The following is a 26484-nucleotide window of genomic DNA, read 5'->3' on the forward strand; positions in this document are numbered from 1 at the left end:
GCTAGCGAGTGTTGATATTTTACATTTTGCAGATAATCCAGAAGGTGTTCGGGCTGCAAGTTTCAGTCTGCCTGCTGTGGGCTGTGGTTCCACAGTCAGCTCAGTTTTGAAAGCATTTGCAGTGCCACTTGGATCAGTCCCAGGTGTGTGCCATCCAGTGGTCAGTCAGGGACCTGGGCAGTGTGCTGCCTTGTGGCTCAGTTGGCAAAGCTTGTGGTGTGCCGTTTCGGGTCAGATCTGTACTTGTAAGCCCCAGGCTGAGCCCAGGAGTCCATGCATAGCTTTCTGGGATGTCTCCCTTGATCCCGCCTCATCTCTATGACCTCCTCAGTATTTTTGATGCCCTAGACCCTCCCTTCCCAGTCCCCTCACCAGAGAGAGAAGTGAATTTAGTTTGCTAGGGCTGCCATAACAGAATACCACAGACCGGGTGACTTAAACAGCAGAAACGTGTTTTCGCCCTGTTCTGGAGGCCGAGTTTCCTAGCAGGTTGGTTGCCTCTGAAGCTGCTCTCCTTGCCCTCTTGCTGTGTCCTCGCATGGTCTTTCTTCTGTGCCTGGGTCCTAGTCCCCTTTTCTTATAATGACACCAGTCATACTGGACTCGGCCCCACCTGAGTGACTTCGTTTTACCTTAATTACCTCTTTGAAGGCCATCTCCAAATCTAGTCACCTTCTGAGACTCTAGGGGTTAGGACTTCGCTGTGTGAATTCGAGGGGGACACAGTGCAGCCCCTAACGGTGCGGTTTAGTTTCCCTGCTCTGTTGTGCACGTCTCACCGCCGCGTCAGCGTGTGGGGCCGAGGGAGGACAGGGAGAGAGACAAAGCAGTGGTGTTCTCCCCATGCTCCAGCAACTGCAGCTCTTCTGGTTGGAGACACATTTCTCCTCCCTCAGAGTTTTAAGCGTCTGACCAACCCACTGCGGCCACCAGCACCTAGGAGTTGCCTGCAGCCTGGGGCAGAAAAAAAGAAGTAAAACAAAACCCCAAAGGGGGTATTCCCACTTCCCAACCCCCATCCTTCCCACCCACACCCCTCACACACCTCAGATCAGAAAGAGAGGATTTCTCTTGGAACTCTTTCTGTCTGCACCTGATGAACACTGCTGAGTTTTGAGCAGAGTAAATATTTCTTGTCAGCATCCTTAGTCACTGCTCCATGCATTCTGAGAGGAACTGTAGTTGCAGTCAGTGTAACAGATAGGGCAGAGTGTGTCTACTCTGTTTTTCCTGGAATCATCACCCTGTGTTTTGGCTTAAATGTTAGTTTTTAGGACACACATACTGCCCTGTGCTTTGTTTTTTCGTTAGAGACACATCTCAGAGGGCTTTGCATACCAGAGCAAGTAGATGTCCCTCATTCATCTTCACAGCTGTATAGTATTCAGAGTGTGGCTACATCATAATTTATTTAACTGATGCCCTTTGACACTATGCCCTAGTCTTCTAGTCTTTTATTATAAACACGGTACAATGGAATGCCTTGTCCATATGTCTTTGCACACTCATGTAAATGCGTCTGTGAATAATTTCTAGAGGAAGAATTTCAAGTTCAAAGTAACTATGTGTTTTTTAAGTTATGTTCAGTATTGTCATACTGATTTCCAAATTTGTCTTCCCATAAGCAATGTCTGAAAGTGCCTTCTTCCCCCCACTGTTGCCAATATAGTTCATGTGTACGCATTTCTACTTTGAAATCAAGATTAAAGGTCCACTGGCAGGAACAGGCATGAGTTAATGTTTGTAAAGCTGCTTAGAACAGTGTCTTCCACAGAGTAAGTGTCATATAAATGTTAATTTTTAAAAAATGAATTAAGGTCTTCTAAGAGGAACCCACCAAAAGGGCAAGGCTCAAGCCAGGGACAAGTGCCGACCTTGGAGGAAGGGTGAGGTGATAAAAAACAAAGGCAATAAGGTATTTTGCACAGTATCTGGTATATAGTAAGTGCTCAATAAATGCCAACCATTGTTCTTGTTGGGGTTTCTCCACAGCAAGTGGCTGTGAACTGGCACCCAGACCTGAGACATCCAGGTCCATTGTGACCCTCTGGAAGCATCCTCTTCTTCTCTAGGACAGTCACACTTGAGTGAAGTCGTGCCAAGGAGCTGCCTTTTGACAGTGGAGAAACAGGTGGCTTTAAGGGACCTAGTCTCACTGGTGTCCAGCACGGCAGCACTGGAGCCAGGACAGCAAAAAACAGGGCTGCTGAGGAGCGGGTGACTCCCCCAGTTCTCCCTCCACAAGGACTGGAGGAAGTGTCTGGGCTTGTGGAAGCCTCAGGAAGGCCTGAGGCCCCAGAGAGGTATTTGGCTGTGGCTAACAGAGCCAGTAGTGACTCAGCTGGTTTTTCTACAGCCAGTTTCCTCTAGTGGGGAAAAGGTTAGTCTGACCAAGTGAAATTCAGTATGTGGTGAAACCCAAGTAGTCAGAGATGCTAACTCGGCCTCTAAATAAATAATGTTTGTAATATAATGTGCATATGTAAGGTATATAATATGTAGTTTATGTTATATATGTTGCGTGCGTGTGTGTGTGTGTGTGTGTGTGTGCGCGTAGAGAAAAAGAGATGCCTAGTTAGCATGGAATCTCTAACTACTTGGTTTTTACCACATACTGAATGGTATTTTATATTTATGTTGTCTGATAACATACATTGCATGTTAATATATAGTGTATATATTATATTAATACATGCATGTTTTATTGCATATGTGTATATTGTGAATTATTTATGTTATATGTATGTGTTTAGGGACCTAGTTAGCATCTCTATTTGGCTTTTACCACATATTGAATTATATATATTTTCTAACTATTTTTTATTGAGTTATAGTCATTTTACAATGTGTCAAATTCCAGTGTAGAGCACAATTTTTCAGTTATACATGAACATACATATATTCATTGTCATATTTTTTTCCACTGTGAGCTACTGACCACATATTGAATTGTATTTTATATTTAGCTTACATTTTTTGATATCAGAAAATAGTGAAACTTATTACAAGACAGTCCGTGAGAAAAGGTGGATGTTTGTCGGCATGAGGCGGTTTTCTCCGAGCAGCCCCAACAGTTTAGTATCACGGCCTCCCTAGGCCTCCTCCCTGCTCACTGGCCTGCGTCTAACAGGATGGTCTGCAGACCTTGCCACTTTCCTACAGGGTGTGATGATCCCTCCTGCTCTGAACCTGCCAGGAGCCTTTGGGGAGCTGAGAGAGATTTGGAAAAATGAGAAGACCCAGATGCCAGGCGCACTGGGGGCCCCTTGGTTCCTGGCTGATTTGGAGTCACTGAGATTTCTGGAGCCCCGTTCGCTGCCCATAAACAGCCCTGTCCTGTCTGAGCTGCCAACCTCTGGTGAAATCAAAGGCATTGAGTGGACTGTGGGAGCTAAAAGCCATGGACAAGAAATGTGAGAACAACCTTAGTTAGCATTTGTTGAGCAGATACCCTGTGCCTGGCACTGTGCCAGGCATTCACATCTCTCTTACTGTGATTACTTCCCTCACAAGTCCTCTGAGAGGTGGTTAGTATTATTAATACATTTATTTATTTGGATAAATGGTGCACTCTGCAAAATTCAAAGGACATAAGAGATTTTGCTGTGAGTCTCTAATCAGATAATTCAGGCACATTAATATAGAGGTAAAGCAGGTATGACAAATGGTTAATGGTTGTGGACTCAGTGGTGAGTACATGGGAATTCATGGCATTATTCTTTCCACTTTTCTGTATGTCTGGAAGTTTTTCATAATAAACTTGGAGGGAGGGAAAGGGTTTCCCTTTTATCCCCATGTCTGTCATGACATTCCCCTCCCAGGAGGCAAGCATCTGTATTAGTTTCCTGCTTCTCTTTCCAAGATACTTGGATTTTATGAGTGTGTATCCAGGCATTCGCACGCACAGACAGCGGCGCATCAGGTTACTTCTGGCACCGCATTGATGGAATTTAGTTTCTGGAAGCTTCAGAAGCGTAGCAGCCTAGGAAAGGCCATCCAGGTGAATTCCCACAGTCCCTGTCCCCTGGGCCGGTGACTATTTGTTCCCCAGCCTCACCCCTAGAGGGCGCCCTCTCCACCTGACTGGCGGCGGCGAGCCCCAGGAGGTGCAGGGACGCCCCGTCAGGGCCGCTGCCACGTGACTCACGAGAAGTGGGGCCTTCAGAAGTATAAATACTTATGTTCTCTGGCCTTAGCCACATTTTTTGTGGGAAGCAAAACTCAGACCCAGAGCTCACATTTTGGCTTTGCAGCAACAAAGGCTGAAAGAGGGAAAGGTTGCTCGGAAAGCTTCACCCACACGCTGTACGGTGAACTTTTAGAGGATGAATAAAACTCCCCGTTTCTGGGCGCAAGAGACACTTCATAGGATCCCAAACATTTTGGTGTTGATTGCTTGACTAGATTAAAAAACAATTTTTTTTTTGACCAAGAGAAAGCCATTTTGTTTAATACATTAAAACCACTTTATAACACTGGGGTTGGAAGATATCTCTGAATTGGTAACACCGCTCTTATTCTATGTGCAGTTGTTATGTAATTTAGGGAGACAAGATTTCACCACGTTATCTCCAGATCTGGGTAAAAATGAACCGTATTATAATAGTGAGTGTATACCTTTAAAAACATATTTAAATCAACACCAATAGATAAATGACTAGCTTAAATTAGTCAAATAGAAATGCTGTTTTATTAATGTTGAGAATGTGCGGTAACTTGAAGTAGACTAAAATTTTTTTTGCCATTAAGAATGTGTCTGTAAACACCTATTTTCAAAAATGAGGCTCTTTGACAAAAATGTTTTTTGCTTAAAATACAGCATAATGTAGAAATATAGCATAGCAGCCCAGAAAACTAGTTGAGGGGAGGGTACAGCTCAGGGGCAGACATGTGCTTATTAGCATGCAAGAGGCCCTGGGTTCAATCCCGAGTACCTCTATTTAAAATAAATAAATGAACCTAATTACCTCCACGCCCCCCCCACAAAGAGAACCAATTTTCCCACTTAAAGGTATTTGTACTGCAAACCTAGTCATAAAAGCAGTAGGTGAGATGATTTATACATAAGATGATTTATAATAACTAATTACAATAGCAAAAAAAGGAAATAACCTAAACATTCAGGATCTATATTAAAAAACATATATGGTACAGCCATGAAATGGAATATTACAAAGCTATAAAAAGAATAAAGAAATTTTCTGTATACGAGAGGCATATTCATCTTTCTCCTTTACTAGGATTTCTTCAGAATGGTTAAATTTGAAAAATCAGTTGATGCTTTCAACCATGATTTTCCTTTTTTTCTTTTTTCAAACTTTCTATTTTAAAATAATTATACATTCACAAGAAGTTGCAAAGACAGTATGGAGAGGTCCTTGTACTGTTCATCTCATTTTCCCCAGTGACTGCAGCTCAGAGAACTACAGTCCATCACCGAAGCGGACATGGTCGCAAGGGGTGTGTGCTGTGCTATCACCAGTGTAGACATGAGTACCTACCACTGCAGTCAAGATGCGCAGCTGCTCCATCACCACAAAGGTCTCCCTTGTGCTTCCCAGTTACAGTCACACCCACCCTTCCCTGTACCATCCCTACCCCTGGCAACCACTAATCAGTCCTCCATCTCTACAATTTTGTCTTTTTAAAAATTTTTTTGTCATTTTGAGACTATTATATATATGCAATAATACTGCATGAGATTGGGGATTTTTTTCCAATTAGCATAAAGCCCTTGAAATCCATCTAAATTGTCGCTTGTATCAGTAGCTTGTTCCTTTTTATTGTTCAGTATTATTCCATGGTCTGGATGTACCACAGTTTAGTGTAATCATTCACCTATTGTAGGACATTTTGGTGGTTTCCAGTTTGAGGCTATTGCAGATAAAGCTACTGTGAACAATCACATACAGGTTTTTGTGTGAACATAAGTTTTCATTTTGCTGGGATAAATGCCCAGGACTGCGATGCTGGATTGTAGGAAAAATGTATGCTGAGTTTTTTAGAAACTGCCAAATTGTTTTCCAGAGTGCTGTACCATTTTTCATTCCCAGCTACAGTTTTCTTTTCATATGAAATGCTATTGACTACTGTTAGCACAACGGCACTAGGCCAACAGCACGTGAGAATCTGAGATGCTTTTAATTTCTAGAGAAAACAGATTTAATATACGTTAGAGGAAGAAAAGGAGAGAAGTCAGGACTAATCTCTTTGCTGGCCCACAAGGTCCCATGTTTATCATCCCAGGTTTTCAGAGTGAATCTTCCCTCCCCTTTCTAACCTTTTGTTGGAAAGCTACAACACATCACACAGGTCACCTGGGTGGACCTCTGACCTCTGACCCCTGCTTGTATTCTGTCCCAAACTCCCTGTGAAGCCAGGCTCATGCTGGAATGTTCTACCTCCAATAATAGTCATTTAGAGACCTTAAAAGAGAGTCATTTCAGAACCATCACCTCCCAGGGACCTCTGTACTTACACACTCTGCCCCAGACCCTCAGGGCTAAACAGCTTAAAACAGTTTTGAATGTGTGTGTGCACCCTGACCCGCACCCTCCAGGCTTCAGTTATTGGAGTACTGGTGTGAAGGCACCCTTCCCCTACCATGGCAATGCAGGCTCCAGGGGCCTGCGGTCCTTGCCGAGGTCCTCGGACAGGTAGCAACTCCTGAGCCTGCATTTCCTCACCTGTCCAGTTGAGGTGGCAGGTAACACATTCTCTGCTAACAGGGCCTTTGGGTTATTCTGCAGGTAGCTATAGGGCGTCTACTATGGACCAGCTGAGGACGCAGTCGTAACAGAGAGGAGGCCCTGCCCCCAGGGAACACAACTAAAAGAGGAAATGTAAGTACAGTGCTCAACCTGGCCTCTGGCGTGTAGCTGGTCCTTGAGAAATAGTAGCTGGTTTATTATTATAGTTAAACTCAATACTTGTGTATGGACTTGAATGGAATATGAACCCAGTATTACACACCTGGTCTAATATATTCTCATCCATTGTAGTCAGCCATTAGTTACCGTTAATTGTTAGGACTGTGCTGGTCTCATTCTGTTGCTAAAGTCAGATCAATTGCTGGTCCAAGTGCACTCCATTTTGTGCCTAACACTTTGAGGATTATTCTGAATTTAATATCTTGAATGTCAAATTCAGTAAGGGTCTCTTGCTGTAAACGTACAGCTTTGAAGAAAGAGTCTTCATACAGACTTGTAAAAAAGTCCCTTACAGTGTGTTCAAAGGTTCATATATTATCAAAAGACTCCCACAACAATAAACAACAGTTTCATTGTTTGTAAAAGGTGACACATTTCATAAATACTTAATCAGAAATACAAAATGTAGCAAGCAGAAACTAATTTTTTAAATGTGTAAAAATGCCAAAAAGGTGGCCAAAAAAAAATAATATAAAAGATGACAGCAGCCAAATGAATGCAAAAATACTCAAAAGAGTATTTGCCTGAATTTTAGGGAAACTGTTTATTACACAGATTGCTCATTGAGCAAAATAGTCACTAGGTAAATGTATCAGTGGGACTTGTGGCTCTTGTCGGAGTCCTGGGGCAGAACCAACATGGCGGCCATGGACGGTTGGATGTTAAGGTAAGGCTGGATGCGATTGTCCTGTTGGATGAGGCTAGGTTACATGCCTGCTTCTAGGAACTGGGGAGAGGGGTATGGGGCCTCTCTGACTTCCACAGGGTAAGTTAGGGCCCTATGAAAGGGCCCTGTGACCCACACAACCACAGAGGTCTCCAAATGGCAACAACAGATGTTTCTTACGGTAAATGAGTAGAGTCAGTAAGTCACAGTTCATCGACCTTCTGGCAGGGTGACTTTGCAAAAGTTCGCTAATCTCTCTTTAGCCTGAGTTTACTCATGCATGAAATGCCGGAGTGGACTTGGATGGTTGCTGCAGTCCCCGTTAAGCCCTATAATTTCCTGAGATTTCATTGCTGTCAGAACTCCTCCCACATTGTGACCTTTCCAGCAGACTGGAGGCTAAAATGGAGGTAAGGAGTACCATCTTTTGTGAGGCGTTTGAAGACAGCCAAGACTTTGCTATAGCAAAGGTTAATGTTCTGTGTCTCAAAGATCCATTTCCCCAGGCTCTCAGAATGTAAATGTCACAGCAATGAAAACAGTGAAACCTAGGCTCTGGTTCATTCGAATCAGAGCTGCTCACCCCTCATGGTGCAACCCTGGAGCAGAGGGCCTCCTCTGTGGCCTGAAGCTTCATAAACTTGGGTTTAGGCTGTCAGCACTGATTTAAAGAGATTTGGTAGTTCAGTTTGCTTCTGGGAGAGAAATGCCATTCACAGCGGGCTTTGGGGGCTAATAGTGAAACCTGAGCTGGCTTCCTCCCTCCTTGAGGGGCAGAGTGAGTCAGATGTTTGCACAGAAGGCCATGCTGCCACATCTGCAAATTCACAGACCTCATGCCTTCTCCGCTTCGAACAGGAGAGGTGTCGCAACATAGTTTTAATTGCTAAACCCTAGCTGCAAACCCAAATCTCTGGATGTATTAAGAATGGGGTGTGAATGGGGTGAATACAGGCGGCTTTCTGCCAGGTGTGCTTATTTGTTCCTCCCCTCCCTCGTTTGCTTCCTTGTTTGTGCCCAGGCCCAGATGAAAGGCCTCTGGACCTTTGCCACCAGCATGCTCTCCGCTAGGGGATAGACCTGTGGTTTACCTTCTTTGCTACTCCTTGCTGGAATCTTTGGACCTTGGATCCACCCTAATCTTCTGAGAATAAGCAACTCTGAGTGCTTGCCATGGCTGGTATGAATCTCAGCCCACAACTCAGGTAGGCAAGAAATGAAGCTTTCTTTCCCAGAACTCTGCTCTGAGTGCAGGCCTCCGCCCTGCCAAAGTGCAGTCTTTCCTGGGCACATACACCCCCCTCCTCGGCAACACACACATACCGAGTGTCACTCAGTCCTGGGGGGTTAGACAAGGCCAAGGGGAGGAAGGGGGAGGATTCTGGCTCTGGTCATCAGTCACATGGTTGGTCGAAAGATCTGTTAGCCCTGCCCGTGTGGCTCCACGGGCTCCAGGGTCTGCTGCTGCTTTCCTGCCATTATGGGGCCCCAGGAATCTTTCTGAGGTTGTACCACCTTCCACAGGCTTCTAGACCCCAGACAGTATTCCCAGAATCAGCGCTCTTCCTGAGTGAGAGGAAGGGAGAAAGGAAAACACAGGAAGAGGCAGCAGTGTGGATTACCACTCTGGCATCATCCAGGCGGGTAGCCAGTTCACCCTTTCACTCCAGCTCTGTTTCTACATGGGAGATTATAGGCCTCTACCTTCTTTAAAAGAAATAATAAAATGATTTTCTTAAAAAGTAATATTCTTTAACATCTAGTGGGTACATTCTAAACCCTAGCATTATCTGATTTAATTAGCACAGTTGCGTTTTGAATTAAGTACCATTCTTATTTCCATTCTACAGATCAGAAAACTGAGGTGCAGGGAGATAAGAATCTTGCCAAAGTAGTCACATAGCAAGTAGTGGGAGAGGTGGGGTTTGAATCTCAGTCTTCCTGACACTAGAGTCCAGATCCTTATTTGGAGGCAGTGCTTGACTGCATCTTAAGTGCTTAAAAACAATGCCAGGTTTATGAGCCTAGAGTGACATTTAAAAATTCTGTTTTTATGAAGTTTGTTCTATAGTCTGACCCTTCTCTCAGTGGGACAATAAAACAACACCCAGCAGTTACTCCAGCTGTTGGGCTCATGTTACGAGCTCAATAAATACTTGTTGACTGATTGTACATCTCACAAGCAATTTTGCATTTTGAAATACTTCTGTGTCTGGTTCAGAAGTGGCAGAAAAAGTGGAAGGTTGCTGGTGGCATTGTCTTCTCTAAAAAATAAGAAAAACCTTTCTATTTCTGCTTTAATTCCTTCCTTCCTTCTTTCCTTCCTTCTTTCCTTCCTTCCTTCCTTCCCCTGCTGAGACCCCCTCAACTCTTCTTCATTTGGGCTTCCTAGCTCCCAGACAAACTCACTGAGGACGGGATGCCCTGCAGGGTTTTGGCAACATAGAATTGGCCTGTAAATCCTGGCTCAGACACTTGCTGTTCATGTGACTTGGGCTCATCATATACCTCTCTGAGTCTTCACAAAATTTCTATAAAACAGGAGCAATGATAAAACCTTCTTCAGGGATATTATGAGTGTACACAATATACACTCAGTTTCTAGTTCCTATCTCTATTAATTAAATCAGTCCCATCAGAGTATGCTGTCAATTTATGTATTAAACTTAAGGTCCTTCTCAAAACTCTTCAAGTAAGGACGCCATCCCTTTGGATGGATTTAGGAATTCATGTTTACCAATACAGTTTAAAGGTGATGTTTCAGTAGGATGTATTCAGTTGCAAGGAAGAGAAAATGCTGGCCCAAACTGGCATAAATAATAAGAAAATACATTGTCCAAAGGTGTGAAGGTTGCTTCAGAGGCTGCCTGGTATTGGTAAGGTCCCAGGTTTCCCAGCTCTTTCTCAGCCTCCTCTAGAGTAGACTATAACCAGTCATTGTCACAGGTTAACTGGAGCAGCAGGCAAAGGCCTCATGTGTAGATACAGAAATATCCAGAGGTGGAACACGGGCCCCTTTATTCCAGTTTCCTCTTCCTGGGAGCCAGGAAACCTCTCCAAGAAACATCCCAGTAGATACACTCTGGGCAGAACTGGGTTGCATGCTAGACTCTAATGAGGCCACTAAGTTAGGAATTACCTCTGAGCTAGGGGTGAGGTGACCATTTCCTAAGTCATGAGAGGGAGGGTGGCTCCCTGAATGAAATCCAGGTTCCATTAGCAAAGAAAAACAGAGGATTGTCTTGATCACCACCTCTTCACCCTGTTAGGGAGGAGGGATTCCCATTCTAGGGCCGTGGAGTGACCTAACACACGACACTTGACACGAGACAGATGAGACGGACAGAAGCTTGTTGGTCACCCATACGCACAGCCGTGGGGAGGAGAACACCACGCACCACACAGGGCCACATGGGAGGTGCTCTCAGGAACAGAGTATCTGTAGTATCAAGAGGGTGAGTTGTCCTTAGTTGCTGCAGAAGGATGTGGTTGGCTGGTTGGAATAATTCTGTGGGCTGGAAGGAACTGAGTCCCACTTCACAGGGTTAAGCAGGACCTATACCTGGTGCCTTCAACAAGAAGCAGTGTATGCGTAGGGGGCTTTATGGGAGCAGAATAATGGGGACGGGGACTTGGGGTTAGGCGATTGAAGGCCCTCCCAATTTTATCAGATGTCAAGGTGGCACATAATATTGAACTTTAATGTAGGACTTACACCACAGGGATGGATGTGGGATATATACATGTGGCAGATGACCATCCATCTGAGCAACCATCCCTTCCTGCCAGACATCATCCATCCATCAATCATCCATCATCCATCATCCAGCCACCCTCTCCATCTTCCACAAAGGACTGGCATTCTGACTACATCTCTGGCTGTTTTTCATGGCGTCCAGCTCACAGTTGTGAGTGGTCAACATTTGGACCAGCCCTTCTAGTCCTGTTGCCAGCTTTTCACATTTCTCAGCTCTGCACTAGCCAGTAGGGTCAACTCATTGACCCTGGAATATGCCTTTTTTCTGTTCCCCTTCTGCTTTTGCTAGAACTATCCAACTCTCTTCTCTGCTTCTTTAAATTCCCCCTCCCTTGAGTCAAATCTGACTCTTCATGTCAGCCCAGAACGCTTGTGGCAACTGCTTTGTGCGAGTGCATAACCATACACTCTTGGGTGTCACTGCATTTAAATCATCGAAGTTCTGTAAAAAAATATTTATAATGTAAATACAAAAAGCAGTATGATTAGCATCTGCCAGTGAACATTTATCTAGTATCTGGCACATAGAAGGCACTCACATAAAAAAGTGTTGAAATGTTCAGTAAAACACCAGAATAGCCAGCCTTAAAGTTCTGAATATTGTTTTTAAAAGGCTGCATATTGATTGATATGCAGAGGATTTCAGGGCTCAGAGAAATGATTTCTCTTTTGTAATCTAGGTCACTATTTAGCTGACTTCAGCATGTGCTGTGGCACCCTCACAATTTCACATCTGTGCACATGATAACATTTCACATTATCTATCTGTTGTAACTAACATGGTTCCTTAAATCTTAAATTAATTCATTTTCAAGTGTATTCTACACCTAAGCAAGAGTACTTGTGACGTCAGAGGCTTGATGTCCTAGTTATTTTGATGTATCTTATTAAAAATACAAAATTAAGATATAAAATAGTTGTCTGTGTACTACCTAACCTTATTTCATGTGCCAGATTTGGGAAACTCTAGTCTTGCTATATTGATATCTACATATTTTATGATAAAAAGCCAGTCATACACAAAAGACTACTATTGTATGTTTACTCCTGCTTGTGTGTGAACATTTTAGTAAAGGCAAAACTCTAGAGACAGCACCTCAGTGGTTGCTGGGGGCTCAGGATGGAGATCGGGTTTGACCCTGTAGAGGCACCAGGGGACTTTCTGGGGTGATGGAGATATTCTAAACCTGGATAGTAGTGATTGCTGCTCACTGTATGAATCTAGAAGAATTTACCGAACTGTATATTTCAAATGGATACATTTAATGGTTTGTAAATTGTATCTCAAAGAAAGAAAGAGGAGGAGGGGAAGAAAAAGAAAAAAGAAAAAAAAATGATCAACCAGAGAGGGCAGGAAGGGGTTTCTGGAGTCCTGGTGACATTCTGTTTCTTGATCTGGATGTTGGTTACAAGGTATGTTCGCTTTGCAAAAAATTCATCAGACCATTCATTTATGCTTTGTGTACATTTCTAGATGAATGTTATATCCCAGGAACAAAATTTACTAAAAAAAAAAACCCAAAACAATAGCAACCACAAAAAAAAACCAGCTGAAGTGGGAACACCATTTCTTCCCAAGTAATAAAAAGTTATTACTTTCCTGTTTATTATTTTGTACAATCACATTACTCTGCCAACTTAGTTTCATGGTGTTAGGGGATCAAGCTTTTTGAGTCTTAATACAGAAAGGGTTAGAAAAAGATGTATTTAGCTAATCACATAAGTGCTGTAAGACTGTCAGCAGAAGCCATTGTTTCTTAATTATTCATAGCAATTATCAACGTGGACAATATTCAACTTGCAACCAAAATAAATAGATATTTTAAGAGACCTTGATGGAACAATCAAATCATCAGTCTCCGAAAGTGCCCCTCTCTCAGCCCAGTTCTCCCGCTGCCTGCCAGAGTTTCAATTCTATATTTATCTTTTCAAATCAGCAGTATAGCAATCAGTTATTATAATAAGAGCTACCAATTTATTGTGTGCCGACTTCACGCCAGGCACTGCATTACCAGAGTTTTTCATACTTTAATTGCTTCGTTTCATTGTCACAGCAACCCTGCTGAAGAAGAGTTGTCTTATTCCATTTTACAGTTGAGGAAACTGAGGCTGGGGGTCCAGGCCCACGTTGCTGGTGAGTGACAGAGGCGGGAGCAAGCCGGAGCCCCACCCAGTGGGCTCTGCTGTGTCACAGGACCTGACGTCAGTAACTGGAAGTAAGTGATACGTGTAGAATTCTGAATCCCCAAACATGGCTCTTCACACGGTTACTATAGTTACTTCTCTACATGATGCTCTGGGTTGTTGTTTTTTTTTTTTTTTTTTGACCAGAATAACAATGGGTCCACTATTAGCCATTGAGGTGTTGAATCCCCACCATCATCATGAACCCCGAGGGACATTTCAATAGGTTTAAAATAGTGTTCCTGCCTCCGTAATCAGACCTTTTATTTCAGAAGCCCCTGAACATGAACAGATCCTATATGATGGCAGCTTTACAAGTATTGTTATTTGTACCTTGTGTAAAACATAGGAGCTTTCTGAAGACGATAAAACGGTATTTCAGGCAGAATTCCCCCAGAACTCCTTGACAAAAGTGATGCATTTGAGTTGGGGGGATGGTACACGAGTGCCTCTCAGTATGTTGAGGGAGGGGAAGGCATCCAGGCAGGAAAGAGGGGCCTTGGGTGTGTCAGGAAGGAGAGACTCTGGGAGGGACAGGACAGAAGAGGCAGGAGCTGTGCTTTGCGAGTGAATAAGGCTCTTGCTAAACCAGCAAACGTGCGGAGGAAGTGGTTTGGATTAGGAATGGGCGGGAGGACAACCAAGGCCTGAAATGTGTTATGGACATGCATTTAGAGCCCTGAGCTGTCAGGGAGGGTGAGAATTCAGAATCTGGAGTTGTCTTGCCTCCTGCGTGCCAGCTGGCCACGCTATGGTCAGGCAGTTTTATTCCCTTTCGGCATATAAGGACTGTCAAGGCCCCTGAGCTGCTCAGATGTGGCACACTAAGACACTCATGGGACTACAGACAGAAGCCAGCTCTTCTGATCCCTCTAATTACAGAGCCATTGTGGTGAGGAGGATGGCGACTTCCAAGGATGACCACAAGGCCTCTCTCTCAACACTGGTGAGAACCACACTCCTTCCCCTGGTTCTCTTGCTCCCAGCAGGGTTTTGGAAGCTGATTAAAGAGAAGATCAGAAATAATAGGTAATTAGAAACCTTATAAAAAGGAAAAATGCTCTCGTCAAAATTTACCAGGGCGTCTCCATGGCTGGAAGTGGGGGAGGCATTGGAAACTGCCAGCTTTAAGGGCCACTTGTGCCAGAGGGTGGCCTAGAAGCTGGGGCAAGTTGCAGAGGGTCTGAGGCCGGTCCCCAGTGGTCAAGGGGGGAGACTGTTCAGAAAGGTATCTGTTAGTCAGGGCAGCCAGTGAGTGAAGGGCTAAGGAATGCCTTTTACCAGCTCCAGAGGACCTCAGCTGGTGAAATGAGTGGCACGAGAACCAAAGGGGACCGAGGGGAAGAGGAGAGACAAATACACAGGAGAGACAGGAGCCGCCACCAAGAGAGGCAGAGTGGAGTGGGCTTCTCCACTGGCTCTTTCCTTGGCTGTTCAGAATACCCCAGGAGGGGTGGTCGGGAGGAGCTCAGCGAAGTTGTGCGTCCAGATAATGCATGCAATTAGCTGCTTTAGGGTCCCTTTCCTCCTGGGGCCCCTTGGGACTGCCCCCATCTTGGGAGGGGCTGTGGGAGCTAATTGAATGGCCAGGGGGTGCTGAATGTAGGTTTAGCCCCCATGTGACCTGCTTGGACTTCAGTAGCTCTCCAAGCAGTGGAGCTGCAACCCCCTGAACCTTTGGGGGCGCCTCCCTACCCAGGGGATCCTCACAGCCTCTCTCCCATCTTGGCTGAGACGGAGACTCCCTCCCTGCTCCCCGCAGGACCTCCCATTTGAATGTTCAAGAGGTGGTTTTAGAAACTCCCCTAAAGGGACACAGACTTTTTTTTTTTTTTTTTCATTCCTGGCCCACCAGTCCTAAGGCCCCCGAGGCCTGGGTGACCCAGGTGAGGTGGGCTGGGAGGGGGTGCTCCCCGCTGTGGGTGCTCATCCAAGAGGTTCACCCGGCTTTGGGGGCTGAGTTTCCTTTGCTGGTTCCTCTCCCCACCTCGTTTACTTTTCTCTCTTTGGCGCTCTTTCATTTCTCCACTTAGTAAACCTTATTGACCATTTCCCGTGGCCACGGTCATCCCAGGTGAAGAGAGGCACTGAATGAAGACTGAGACACAGCCTTCTGTGTCACATTCCAGTTGGTAACGGACAGTCATAAACAGTGAGCATTTATGTTCAGTGGGGGCGAGTGGGGCGGTGACTTGGGAGCCCAGGGATGGGGAGGGAGGGTGAACAGACCTAAAAGGGTGGGGGTGGAGGCCAGGGAGGTCTCCCAAAGTTGGGGGAACTGGTGCTGCTTCCTGCTAGGGTGCCACATAAAATACAGGATGGCTTGTATTTAATGCAATATTTGTGACATACTAAAAGGATTATATGTTTTTTATCTGAAATTCAGATTTAACTGAGTGGCTTGTACTTTCCCTTGCTAACTCTGGCAACCCTAGTTCCTGATGACTATGCAGGAGTTAGTGGAATGAATAGAGGGACAGGAGGGAAGGGCATCCCTGTAGAGGGAACAGCATATGCAGAGACCTGGCGGTGACCATGCTTCATTTAAGGAACTGAACATTGCCCAGTGGCTGGAGCATGGAGTCCATGGGGAAGGGAGAGAGTGGAGAGAACCCACCGAATTGTCATGTAGTCGATGAGAATGTGCAAAGTACCAGGCACGTCATGAAGATGTAGGGTGCAGTTGTGAGCTAGACAGATAAAACTTCTGCCCTCAGGGAGCTCGTGGTTCAGTGGAGAAGCAGGGAGGTCGGGAGGGAAGGACAGGCACTGTGGTGGTTACAGCTGGGGGACATCAGCCTGGCTGGGACCGGTCAGGGAAAGTCAGGAGGGGCATCTCTGAGGAGATGACAACATGCTGAAGGATGAGGAGACAGGCGTACAAAGGGCTGGGGGAAGAGTGTTTTAAGCTAAGGGAACAGCATGACGGAGGCCCTGAAGTGAAAAAAATGCGCAGTGGGTCCTGGATACCGAAATGTGGTCAGAGGGGCTGGGGCCCTGAGAGAGGAGGGGCAGAGGAGGAGTAGTCAGGGGCCGGATCCTAAAGGCAGTGGGAACCATTGAAGGAGTACAAAGCAGGGAGGGTGACACAACCAGCTTTATGTTCTTAAAGGTGACTCATGCTGGAGAGAGAAGGACGGATGGGTAGTGTGGGGGCAGAGAGAATGAGGGAGACCGGGAGGGGCTACTGCAGATGTCCGGGACGGACAAGTTGGTGGCTTGGCCCATCGTGATGGTGGTGGAGAAGACAGGATAGGGAAGGAGCGATGGGTCCAGGCTGCACGGAGGAGGAAGACTTGGCAGGGCTGGGTGATCTGGCACTGGGAAGTGAGGGGGTGGGAGGAGCAGACATGACTCAAAGCTTCTGGTCTGGACAGATGGGTGGATGCTGAGCTGAGCTGGGGACTTGGGACGTTTAAGGGTGGTGAGGCGAGAGGGTTCAGGTTTGCACATGTTGAAGGTGAGGAAACTGGTGGTGGACACAGGAGGATGGACTCCACTGTGAAGGAGGACAAATCTGAGGCAGAGCTGAGTTCCAGTCTCTTCTGACACTCGGCTCTGTGGCCTTGATCACCGACTTCACGTCCCCTTGCCTTTGTTTTCTTATCTGTATCATGGGAGGATGTGGGTAATCCTCGTAGTTGTGAGGGTGTGGTGGGCAGCCTCCAAGATCTTCCCTAAGGTCTCCCACTCCTGGTATCCAGGTCCTTGTGTGGTACCCTTTCACACTGCAGCAGAGTTGATTGAGAGACCACGGGTATGTCACTTTCAAGGCTGGGTTAGAAAAGATGTTATGGCTTCTCTCTTAGCTGACTCACTCTGGGGGACACCAGCCACCATGTCGTCAGGAGAGACTCAGGTGAGGAGGAACTACTGCGTCCTGCTAAATACATGAGTGAACTTGGAAGCAGATGCTCCAGCCGCAGCCAAGCCTTTAGCTGATGCAGCCCCAGCTGACATCTAGGCTGATGGATCCACTACTTACCTCATCTGCTTCCGAATTCTGGACTGTCAGAAACTGTGAAATAAGAAACATTTGTTGTTATAGGCCCCTAAAGTTTGGGACATTTCATGATGTGGCCATAGAGAACTGATCCAGAGAGTAAAAGGACTCAGCACAGTACCTGGCACATAGTAGGGGCTTTAGCATATGCAGCATCTGTAGATCTGGAGTGTAGGAGAGAGGTCTGGGTCGGAGGTATGGGTTTGGGAATCTTAGGGCTTAGAGACAATACTGGAATCCATGGAGGGGGCTGAGCCAGTCCACAACAAGGGGGAGATGGAGAAGAGAGGCTGGCCTTGGCCAGAAACCTGGACAAAAGGAGTGGGTAAAGCACGAGGAGGATGTCTCCATGAGCCTGAGAGGAGGAGCTGCAGGGGAAGGAGGAAAACCAGAACAGGCCATGGGGAGAGGTCGTCCCTAGGAGGGTGTGGTCAGCGGGGAGGCCTGACAGGAGATCTGGGGAGTGTTTTTTGGCTTCAGCAACAAGGAGATTCCTGGTGGCGCCACAAGAGCTGTGTAGGTGGAGAGGTGGTCTGAGGCCAGATTGAATGTTGTGGGTCTGGATGTCACTGTAAACACTTTCTACCCCCAAGCCCCAAACCAAGATGGTTTACAGGAGAATTCTGTAGAAAATCTGAACCACAAAAAAACCCCTAGTCTTACAAGAGTTGCTCTAGTGAGTAGACACCCATTTGCTTAATTTATTTTATGAGGCTCATGTAATTTTGCTAGCAAAACCAGATAAGGAGAGAGTAAGAGGAAAATGGTAGGCATATCTCATTCATAGAAATGGATATAAAAACCCTAAATAAAATGTTGCCAACCAAAATCCAGCACTATATTGAAAAAGTAACACATCATCAAGGTGTGTTTATTCCAGGAAAGCATGGATAGTTTAAAATAGTACAATCCATGGTTGTAATTAATTACATCAGGGGGAAAATCTCACATTTGATAAAATTCAACACCCATTCATAGTAAAGCAGAATAGTACTTCCTTACTCTGATAAATAGTATCTACCAAAAATTTACAACAAACAGCATGTTTAATGGTGACATATTAAAGGATTCAGAATAAGATAGAAGTGCCCACTGTCACCATTGTTATTCAGCACTGTGCTGGAGATTTTCAGTCAGGGCAGTAAAACAGGGAAAAGGAAATAAAGACTGGACAGGAAGATACCAAATGTTACTCCTTGTAGACTCTGTAATTACTTACATCGAAAATTCAAGAGAGTGTATAAACTTATTAAAACTAAAACAGGACTAAGTTAGAACTAAAAAAGCGTTGACTGAATAGAAGTTTATTATATAAAACCAATCACATTTCAATAACCATAAATACATATGAAATATAAATTTACTTCGAGATGTGTAGGAATCATTCTGAGAAGAACCACTGACAAAGGTAATTCCTCTCAGTTTTTAGTTGAGGAAATAGAAGCCCTGAGAGGGGAAATAACTCTTCCAAGGACACCAGTAAGCCAGGTGGCACCGAATCCTACATCTCTGAGTGTGAAATAATTTCAGCTTTGTCTTTTGTGAAAAATAAAGACTCATTGTATTTTTCTGATTATAAATTCAGTACCATGCATTTTAGAAAATATAGAAAAGTCAGAAGAACGTTTGGAAGTAATAAGTCACTAACATTCCCATTCTGCTACCTAGAATTATGATCAATGATTTGATGTATTTCCTTCGAAATTTTTATCTCTGCATATTTACATTAAAAAAATAAGATTAAGCTTATACCATTTTGTGTACTGCTTGTTTTCACACACATTTCCCTGTATCCTCACCTAGACTTTTTGGTATGATAATGTAGTACTTAATTATATTGATGCAGCATATGTCATTTCTTTAACCTATTGACTTGGGTTTTCAGAGAAAAACCAAATGTTAGATATGACTGTGATGATCGTGCAGATAAAAGTTAAACCCCAGAGTCAGCTCACACACAGGCAGATGTAAAGTGCAAGTAAGTCTCCAGGGCAAGTGGTTATATTGGTGAAGGGGAAATAGCGAAACAAACATCATATACCTCGTCCCACCTGGAAGGGGGTAGAGACCTGGTTAGCAGGAAGCGAATGAGATTTGGAAGGAGTCTATGCCTGGAGAACAATTAACTCTGAGACTTTAGGTAATTCCCCACCCTCTGTATCCTTGGCTTTCTTCGGTGAAATGAGGACAGTTCGGGTACGAGCTTCATCTAGGACCAGCTCCTTTGCTTTGGTCATTTTCTTTGCTGGAGTCAGCTCTGCTCTTCTCCCCTTCAGGCTTGGCTGCCCTTGCCTACCCTGACCACCAGGCTGGATAGGTAACCTTACTACCTATCCCACAGAGGGCAAGGCCAGGAGGTGCTCTGGCCACAGTTCCGGAGTCCAGATCTTTAGCCACCGCTTCTGAAGCAGAGGCCCCCCTCCCCTTATTCTCCATCTAATTTCTTTGATTATGTACCTACCTTCACTTAAAATCATAACTTATCATTGTTTTGTCTACTGTCCTTGGGTCTTTTCGGTTTTCTCCTCTCATTAGGACCCTCCTCCCTTTTGGTGGCCGCTCTACCCGCCAGGCACATGGTAGGAGCCCCATACGTCTTCGTGAAATGACAAGAGAAACAGCTGTGGGGACCCTACGCCTGAGAACCCGGCGAAGACTACCCGGGGCTGGGCTGATCCCAAACTGCGGGCGGAGGCGGGACGTAGGGCGGGCTCTGGGCGGGGCGCGGGGTCTAGGGGCGGAGCCTCAGGGGGCGGGGCTGGATGTTCAGGGCGGGGCTCGGGACTGCTGCGGCGGAACCGCCTTGACTGCGCCGCTCAGGCAGCGCCTAGTTGAGTTTTTCTGGCCTCTCGGCCCTCCGGCCACCCGCTCGCGCCGCCATTAGGGGGCGCCCGCGCCCGTGGCGTAGCGTCTTTGCTGGGGAGGCGCCGCCCGCGCCGGGCGGCAGAAGCCGCAACTCCGGGCGAGGGCTCAGTCGTCCCCTCTGCCGCCGCAGCCGCCGCCGCCGGGCGCGGGCTCGCTCGTCCTCGCGCTCTCCAGCCGCCGGCGTCTCCCGGCCGGGCCGTCACCGCAGCCGCCGCCGCGCAGTGAGTAGGGGCGGGCCCACGGCGTGGGGGCCCCGGCCTCGGGAGGGCCGGGACTAGGAGGAGCCCGCGCGGAGCGGCCCGGGGAACGGGGTTGAGGGGAACCCGGGCGGTGGCGGGGCCGCGCTGAGGGGACCGCCGGGAGCCCGGGCGGCGCGCTCCGGGGCTGGCACGAGCCCGCGGCGGGCTGCCCGCGGCCGAGGGGCCGGGCTAGGGCGGGGGTTCCGGGGCGCGCCCGGCAGGGACGTGCGGGTTCGGTGGACCTGTGTTCCGGGCTCCGGGGCGCGCCCCTTGCCCGGGCGTCTCGCTTTCCACACGGGGGCCGGGTCGGGATGGGGAGACTCCGCCTGCGGGCAACAGCGAAGCCGGGCCCGGACGCCGGCACCTCGAGGTTCGCTCCAACATGATTGTTTGGGGGTGGCGCTTATTAGCCACAGTTCGCCTTAATTTAAAGCCCAAGGCCGGGCTGCTGAACCCTGCCTTAGGGTATTTTCTGCCCCAGAGAGGCACTGACTGCAGCTGAGTTCTTTATGCCCAGATTTGTGTGTCAGGGCATTTTTAATGCTGGATGTCAGAGGTGATAAATGGCCTTGGTAATGGGACGCACCTGCCGGGCTGACAGTAGTGGAGGCAGGTCGGGGAGGGGTGGGACGCGAGAAATGAAACAGAGATCCTGTTTGGATGTGCTGCCGAAGTTATCATGCTTCTGTTCAAGTACACTAGTTCTAGAACAAGTTGGTAAATCCAGTTGTAAGACTTTGTGGTGGAAGAGATTTGAGTGGCCAGTGGACCCAAGGTGACCTGGTTTGGCTGAGAATGTTTAGGGTAGCCTAAGGGCCCTGTACCGTTTCCCCTCTGCACTTTCATTTTCGCGTTGTCACAAATGCCCGAGTACATGAGTAATCCTAGGATGGGAGAGAAGCTAGGGGACAGCATTTAGCATAGGCCTGAGCCCAAGATTGAGATGTTTTTCAAATGAGCAGCTGTGTAGCGAGGAAAATGAAAGTCTTTTCACCTGCACGGTTGACAGGTTGAGAGAACTTGCTTTTTGGTTGAGAACTGTCAGGCTATATATACTAATACTTCGTTTTATGTAATGCTAGCGGTATTAAGGACTGAGTGGTCAGGACAGCTGTGGATGCCATTTCTAAGGTTTGTGTGATTTGAATTTTCATAAGTCATATTTTTACTAAAACATTACTACATAAAGGAATTCTAGGGTGAATCCTTGTATGAATCTCTCAATATATCTTGAGTTTTAATATTTGGAGTCTGTTTAAAATGGAATACATGTATTCATTTGGATTTGGCTTTATCTTGGAGATAATCCTGAGTCATGCTTTCGAGAAGTTGCTTCTTTGATTAAGAGCTCGGATGTCTGGTTGTTTCTGTAAAAGCCAGGTGTTCCCTTTTACCTGTAATTCTCTCTTCTAGAACTCTGGAGATAGGAGGACCCCAGGGAGATTGGGAACAGATTAAGAGACCGTGTCTCCCTGTCTCCGTGCCAATGCTCTAAGTTAACTTGTGTTCACACTGTCAAGTTTCTCAGTTTACCACAGGGATTTTGTTTATGCTACTGCCACTAATATTTTCACATTTGTTTTGTAATAGTTGCCAGTTTACAAATGGTTTTCTATTCGTGAGTGCACTTATTTTCTTCTCTGCCAGGAGAGGCTGGGCATAAAGAGTGATTTACTCGGGGTCTCGTAATTAGTTCTAGGAGCAGATTTGGTACACAGATCCTCACCTGTGATGAGTTCTCTTTCTTCTGCACGGGCCTGCATGTGACTTAACCGTAGTCCTGATCTGTTACCCCGTAGGCCAGTTATTACCCTTGTGTTGTGCCTAATTGGTATGATTACTTTTGAGAAGGTGGTATTCTGTTTTATCTTGTGGAAGCTGAGGATAAGAGGGACTTTATGATTTTGTAACTATTTGTAACAGCTCTTTAGTATTTAAGTCACTTTTCAACCTAGAGTGCCTTTCTTCTAGACCACATGGAGAGAGGAGAGAGAGAAAAGAATTAGTTTTTGGACAGAACAGTCCATTTCTGTAGCGGCTATGGTTAAGGATAACTATAATCATTTTCTCCTTGTGTGCCTGGCTCCTTGAGCCAGCCTGTATGTGAATGTTAACTCAAATGACTCCTTTAGATGTCGCTGAACTAGTTACTATAAAAAAAAAAAAGTATTTCACTTTCAAACTCCCACGTTTCAAGAAGAGAGAAATTCAGTACAAAAGTAATTTTGAAGGTGTGTATAGATAGATTGTATTCCATGTTCTTTTCTGAATGCCAGACAGAAAGATTTCAGTAAAAAAGTGTTTTAAAAGGGCTACCTGGAAACTTTGGGAAAGCAGTAGTTACAAGTTTTTATTATTTATTCAAATTTGAAGGTGTGTATTGCAATATATAGGTTATTAGATAGGAGCAGAACTTTTGTCCTGGAGAATTCTTAGTCCGTAGCAGAAACAATAAACCCAGAATATTTGTGCTAACTTAGTTCATCATAACCATAAAGCCTGCAATTGGAATTATGGAGTGGTCAGGAGAATGATTTTCAGGGGTTCTTAGATTGTTCTTTAAGTCATTAGCTTGTTGAATTGTGCATTTTTCAAATTTGCTACTTTAGAAATTGTATAGCAATTTCTTTTAAGGCTTTTATAATTCTTTGGCATGTGTTTTCCTTAATGTAATTATCTGCTAACATTACACTGTCAGAATTTATACGTTAGTCATAATTAACTTTTGAAGCTAAAACGTGGGTGAATTTTCAGTGCTGCTTTTTATTCTTTGGCAGCAGTCAGCTGGTTGATTCCACAAGAACTTTATTTGCGCCATAGGTCAGATCTTTTCAGGTGAACTGATTTTACTGGGACAGAGCCTTTCTTTGAACTTTATAATTGTTTGTGCTTGGTTGTGTTCACTGTTGTTTAAAACGATCCTTAGTAAGAAAAGTCACTTTAAAGGAAAATTTTTTTCACTGTTATCCTCATAATCTCCATTCCTGGCAAATTTTCTGAAATATTAGATTTTTCTTTGTCTTCATGAAGTAAAACAGGCCCATTTGATGCCCATTTCAAGATTTTCCTTCTGCTGCCTGTGTTGTGGTCCTTTAATTTCTCACTAAGCCCTCCACTGGAGACTATGCCAGAAGGGAGAGAAGATGAAAAGCAAATGAATCATTTTCTAATTGTTAGCAGCTCTGGAAAATGACTTAGTAGAAGATATTGAAGCCAGTCCGGAAATTCTTTTGGATTATGTTTTATTTCATTCATCTGTATTGTTTCTGAGATGTTCTAATAGTCATCAATTCACAGGTTGATTAGCTATTGGATGACTAGTAATCTTGCTTTTTTTGGTTTGTTTCTTGCTATATCTAAGCATCTCCACAGTGGGTATTTAGAATTTAAGAGTGGAGATAGAAATCTAAACTAATCAATACTGTTTTTTCCCTTTGATCTCTTTAGTGAACCATTTGATTTTTGGGGACGGTTTAGTTGTTATTATTGGAAATGACTAATAGTATTTTGTTTTATTTTGACATATGTTATACACAAATGAAGGGAGGCTTTTTTTTTTTAATGGGCTTATATAGATTCCCATAATTGCTTTCCTCAATTATTAAGCTTGAGGTTTCATTACATCTTTGTACCGGAACAGAACTTCGGCTTTTGCTGTGGAACAGCTTCAGGGGCATCATCTAATTTTCTTTTTACGATTGCTCAGGAAGTTATCTTGTTTTGATTTAGTAGGAAAAAAAGTGGGGGGAAAAGGATTAATAGTGGATAGTCCTTACACAACAGCTGTTAACTCTGATGCTGTCTGGTTATTTCCTTGTCTTTGGTCTCTCATTTCTCATTTAACTGTTTGAATATTCATGCATTGGACTTCTTCACTTAAGAGAGAGGACAGTAGCCTTCAGTCTTACGTGTGAGTAGGTGCTTGCTGTTGTGCCTCAGGGGAATTTTGACTGCTCACTTTGAGTTACTGTTAAATTTGTAAATAAATCCCCACTAGGTGGATGGGGTTAATAGATGGCTGTAGCAAGGGGTGGTTTACGTCAATCCTTTTGATTTCTTGTTTCTTGGATTCTGTTCTTTGGATTTCTACCCAAGAAGGGGTTTATGGAAAGATCTAGAGTAGGAGTCAGAAAACCCAGGTTCTTATTCAGTTACTTTCTGGCTGTGGGGCCTTGAGCAAGCCTCTCAATCTGCTGTTTCTCTGTTTTGCATCTCTTGAAGGGGGATAGTAATTCATGCTCTGCTTACTGTATCAGGACTGTTGTGGTGGGAAAAAGCGCCCTTAAATTGTTTCTTTATTCTGCAGTCCCTTTTCAGGTTGTTTTAATATTCCTGCAGAATTCTACTGAGCAAGCTCTTCCCGGAAATCCTCCATTTTCCCATTTGGAATTGTTCTTGCTCTTTTTTCCTACAGGCCTCTGCCAGTCCACGTATTACATAGTACTTTTGAATTCTGTTCTGTACTTCAGTTGTTGCACGCTGCCTTCCTTCGTAGATTGAAAGCTCCATGAGGGCAAGGATAGTACCTTTCCTGTTTCTGTATACCTGCATTGCACATGAACTTCTCCAGTAAATGTTGGTTGACTGAATTATTTTTGAAGCTGTCAGGAATGAATAATTTGAGTGATGGGCAAATTTCAAAGGTGAGCATCTTTCTCAAACTTTTGGATGACTGGCCTTTTAAGTCTGTCTGTTGTATCAGCAGCTGAATCAGATGTTCGTAATACAAATCAGTAAAGCCTGTTTCAGTGGTTCTGTTTACTTCAGATAGTGTTTGTGAAGCGAGTCGGAGGAATGAAAGGTTGTCACAACAGCCCTGAATTTGGCATTTGTTTCATTTCGCACCCCAAAGATGTGGAGACCTCTATATCCAACTGCTGAGTGTGGAGAATAAAACTGCACGTTGTCTGGTCCGCATTTTAGCTTGTTTGCTTTGAAGAATTTGCAAGGTAGAGAAATAGATGCTTCAGGCTCTGATTTCAGCCCCTGCTGCGCTATGCAAATGTTCTCTACATGCCTGAGTGACCTTTTGAGAAAGAGCCTTTGTGATCTTTTGTAGCCAGGGCCTGTTCTGGGAATTAGTGTGCCAGATTCCTCTAAAAGTGGGAAAAGTGAATCTGTTCAAAGACCATGTAAAAAAGACAGCACTTTTCCTAGATAAATACCGATATGTCCGTGTTTCTTACTGTCTCTTGCCAGAGCTTTTGAAATTGGTCTGGAGTTTGCTTTGCTGGGTGATTTGGGGAATGATGTGTGTGAGAGGGAACCGACTAAAGCAATTCAGTAGCTGGGGACCCGTTTGTTTAAGTGCTTTTGAATTGTAGATAAAAATAAATTCAAACTGGCATCATTAGTATCTGGGTGTTTATCAGTGTCTTCAGGCTGACTCTCCTTAAGTGCCGGCTGAGTGACTCTCAAACAGGTTTGTAAGGTTCTTTTTGCCCCACGTTGTGCTCTAATGGTTTGGCATTTAAATTGCTTTCTGTTTGATTTGATTGTACAAAATGAAATGTATCATTATTAAAAGTATAGTTAGTTTTTTATATTGTTGTAAAAGAAATACCATCCTGATGTTTTTCTCTTGGAAAGAGATACTGGTGTCTTGGAGGTTTATGTTTTTAGATGCCTTTACTGAGATGTTTAATGTATATAGTTGAAATGCTGATGAAAAAATTTTCTCTTTCTCCCTTTCTCTTAAACAACATTTTTGGTGAGGATTATCATAGGTTTGTACCAGGATAAGATTGTAGAATTAAACATAATGTTCTCCTATGGGAATTCTAAAAATTGAATTTTCGAAGAAGATAGGTAGGATGTGAATGACTGGTTTACTTATTAGG

General features: G+C 44.9%; 1 protein-coding gene across 9 annotated transcripts in view; it reads left to right on the plus strand.

The window, feature by feature from the left end:
- Positions 1–26484, plus strand: part of KCTD6 (potassium channel tetramerization domain containing 6) — a 36490-nt gene that overhangs the window by 7048 nt on the left and 2958 nt on the right. Inside the window, exons 3-8 of one of the 9 annotated variants that reach the window (XM_072941573.1) lie at positions 5354–5541; positions 6750–6842; positions 8618–8801; positions 13448–13569; positions 14420–14566; positions 15571–15689. Coding sequence is in view for 1 of the 9 variants with exons in the window: in XM_006196455.4 (XP_006196517.2) it covers positions 20956–21014 (59 nt within the window). In the remaining 8 variants the exon portion in view is untranslated. The other 8 variants (XM_072941567.1, XM_072941569.1, XM_072941568.1 and 5 more) reach the window with 8 other exon arrangements.

The sequence above is a fragment of the Vicugna pacos genome, chromosome 17, assembly GCF_048564905.1.
Source record: "Vicugna pacos chromosome 17, VicPac4, whole genome shotgun sequence".
NCBI lineage: Eukaryota > Metazoa > Chordata > Mammalia > Artiodactyla > Camelidae > Vicugna > Vicugna pacos.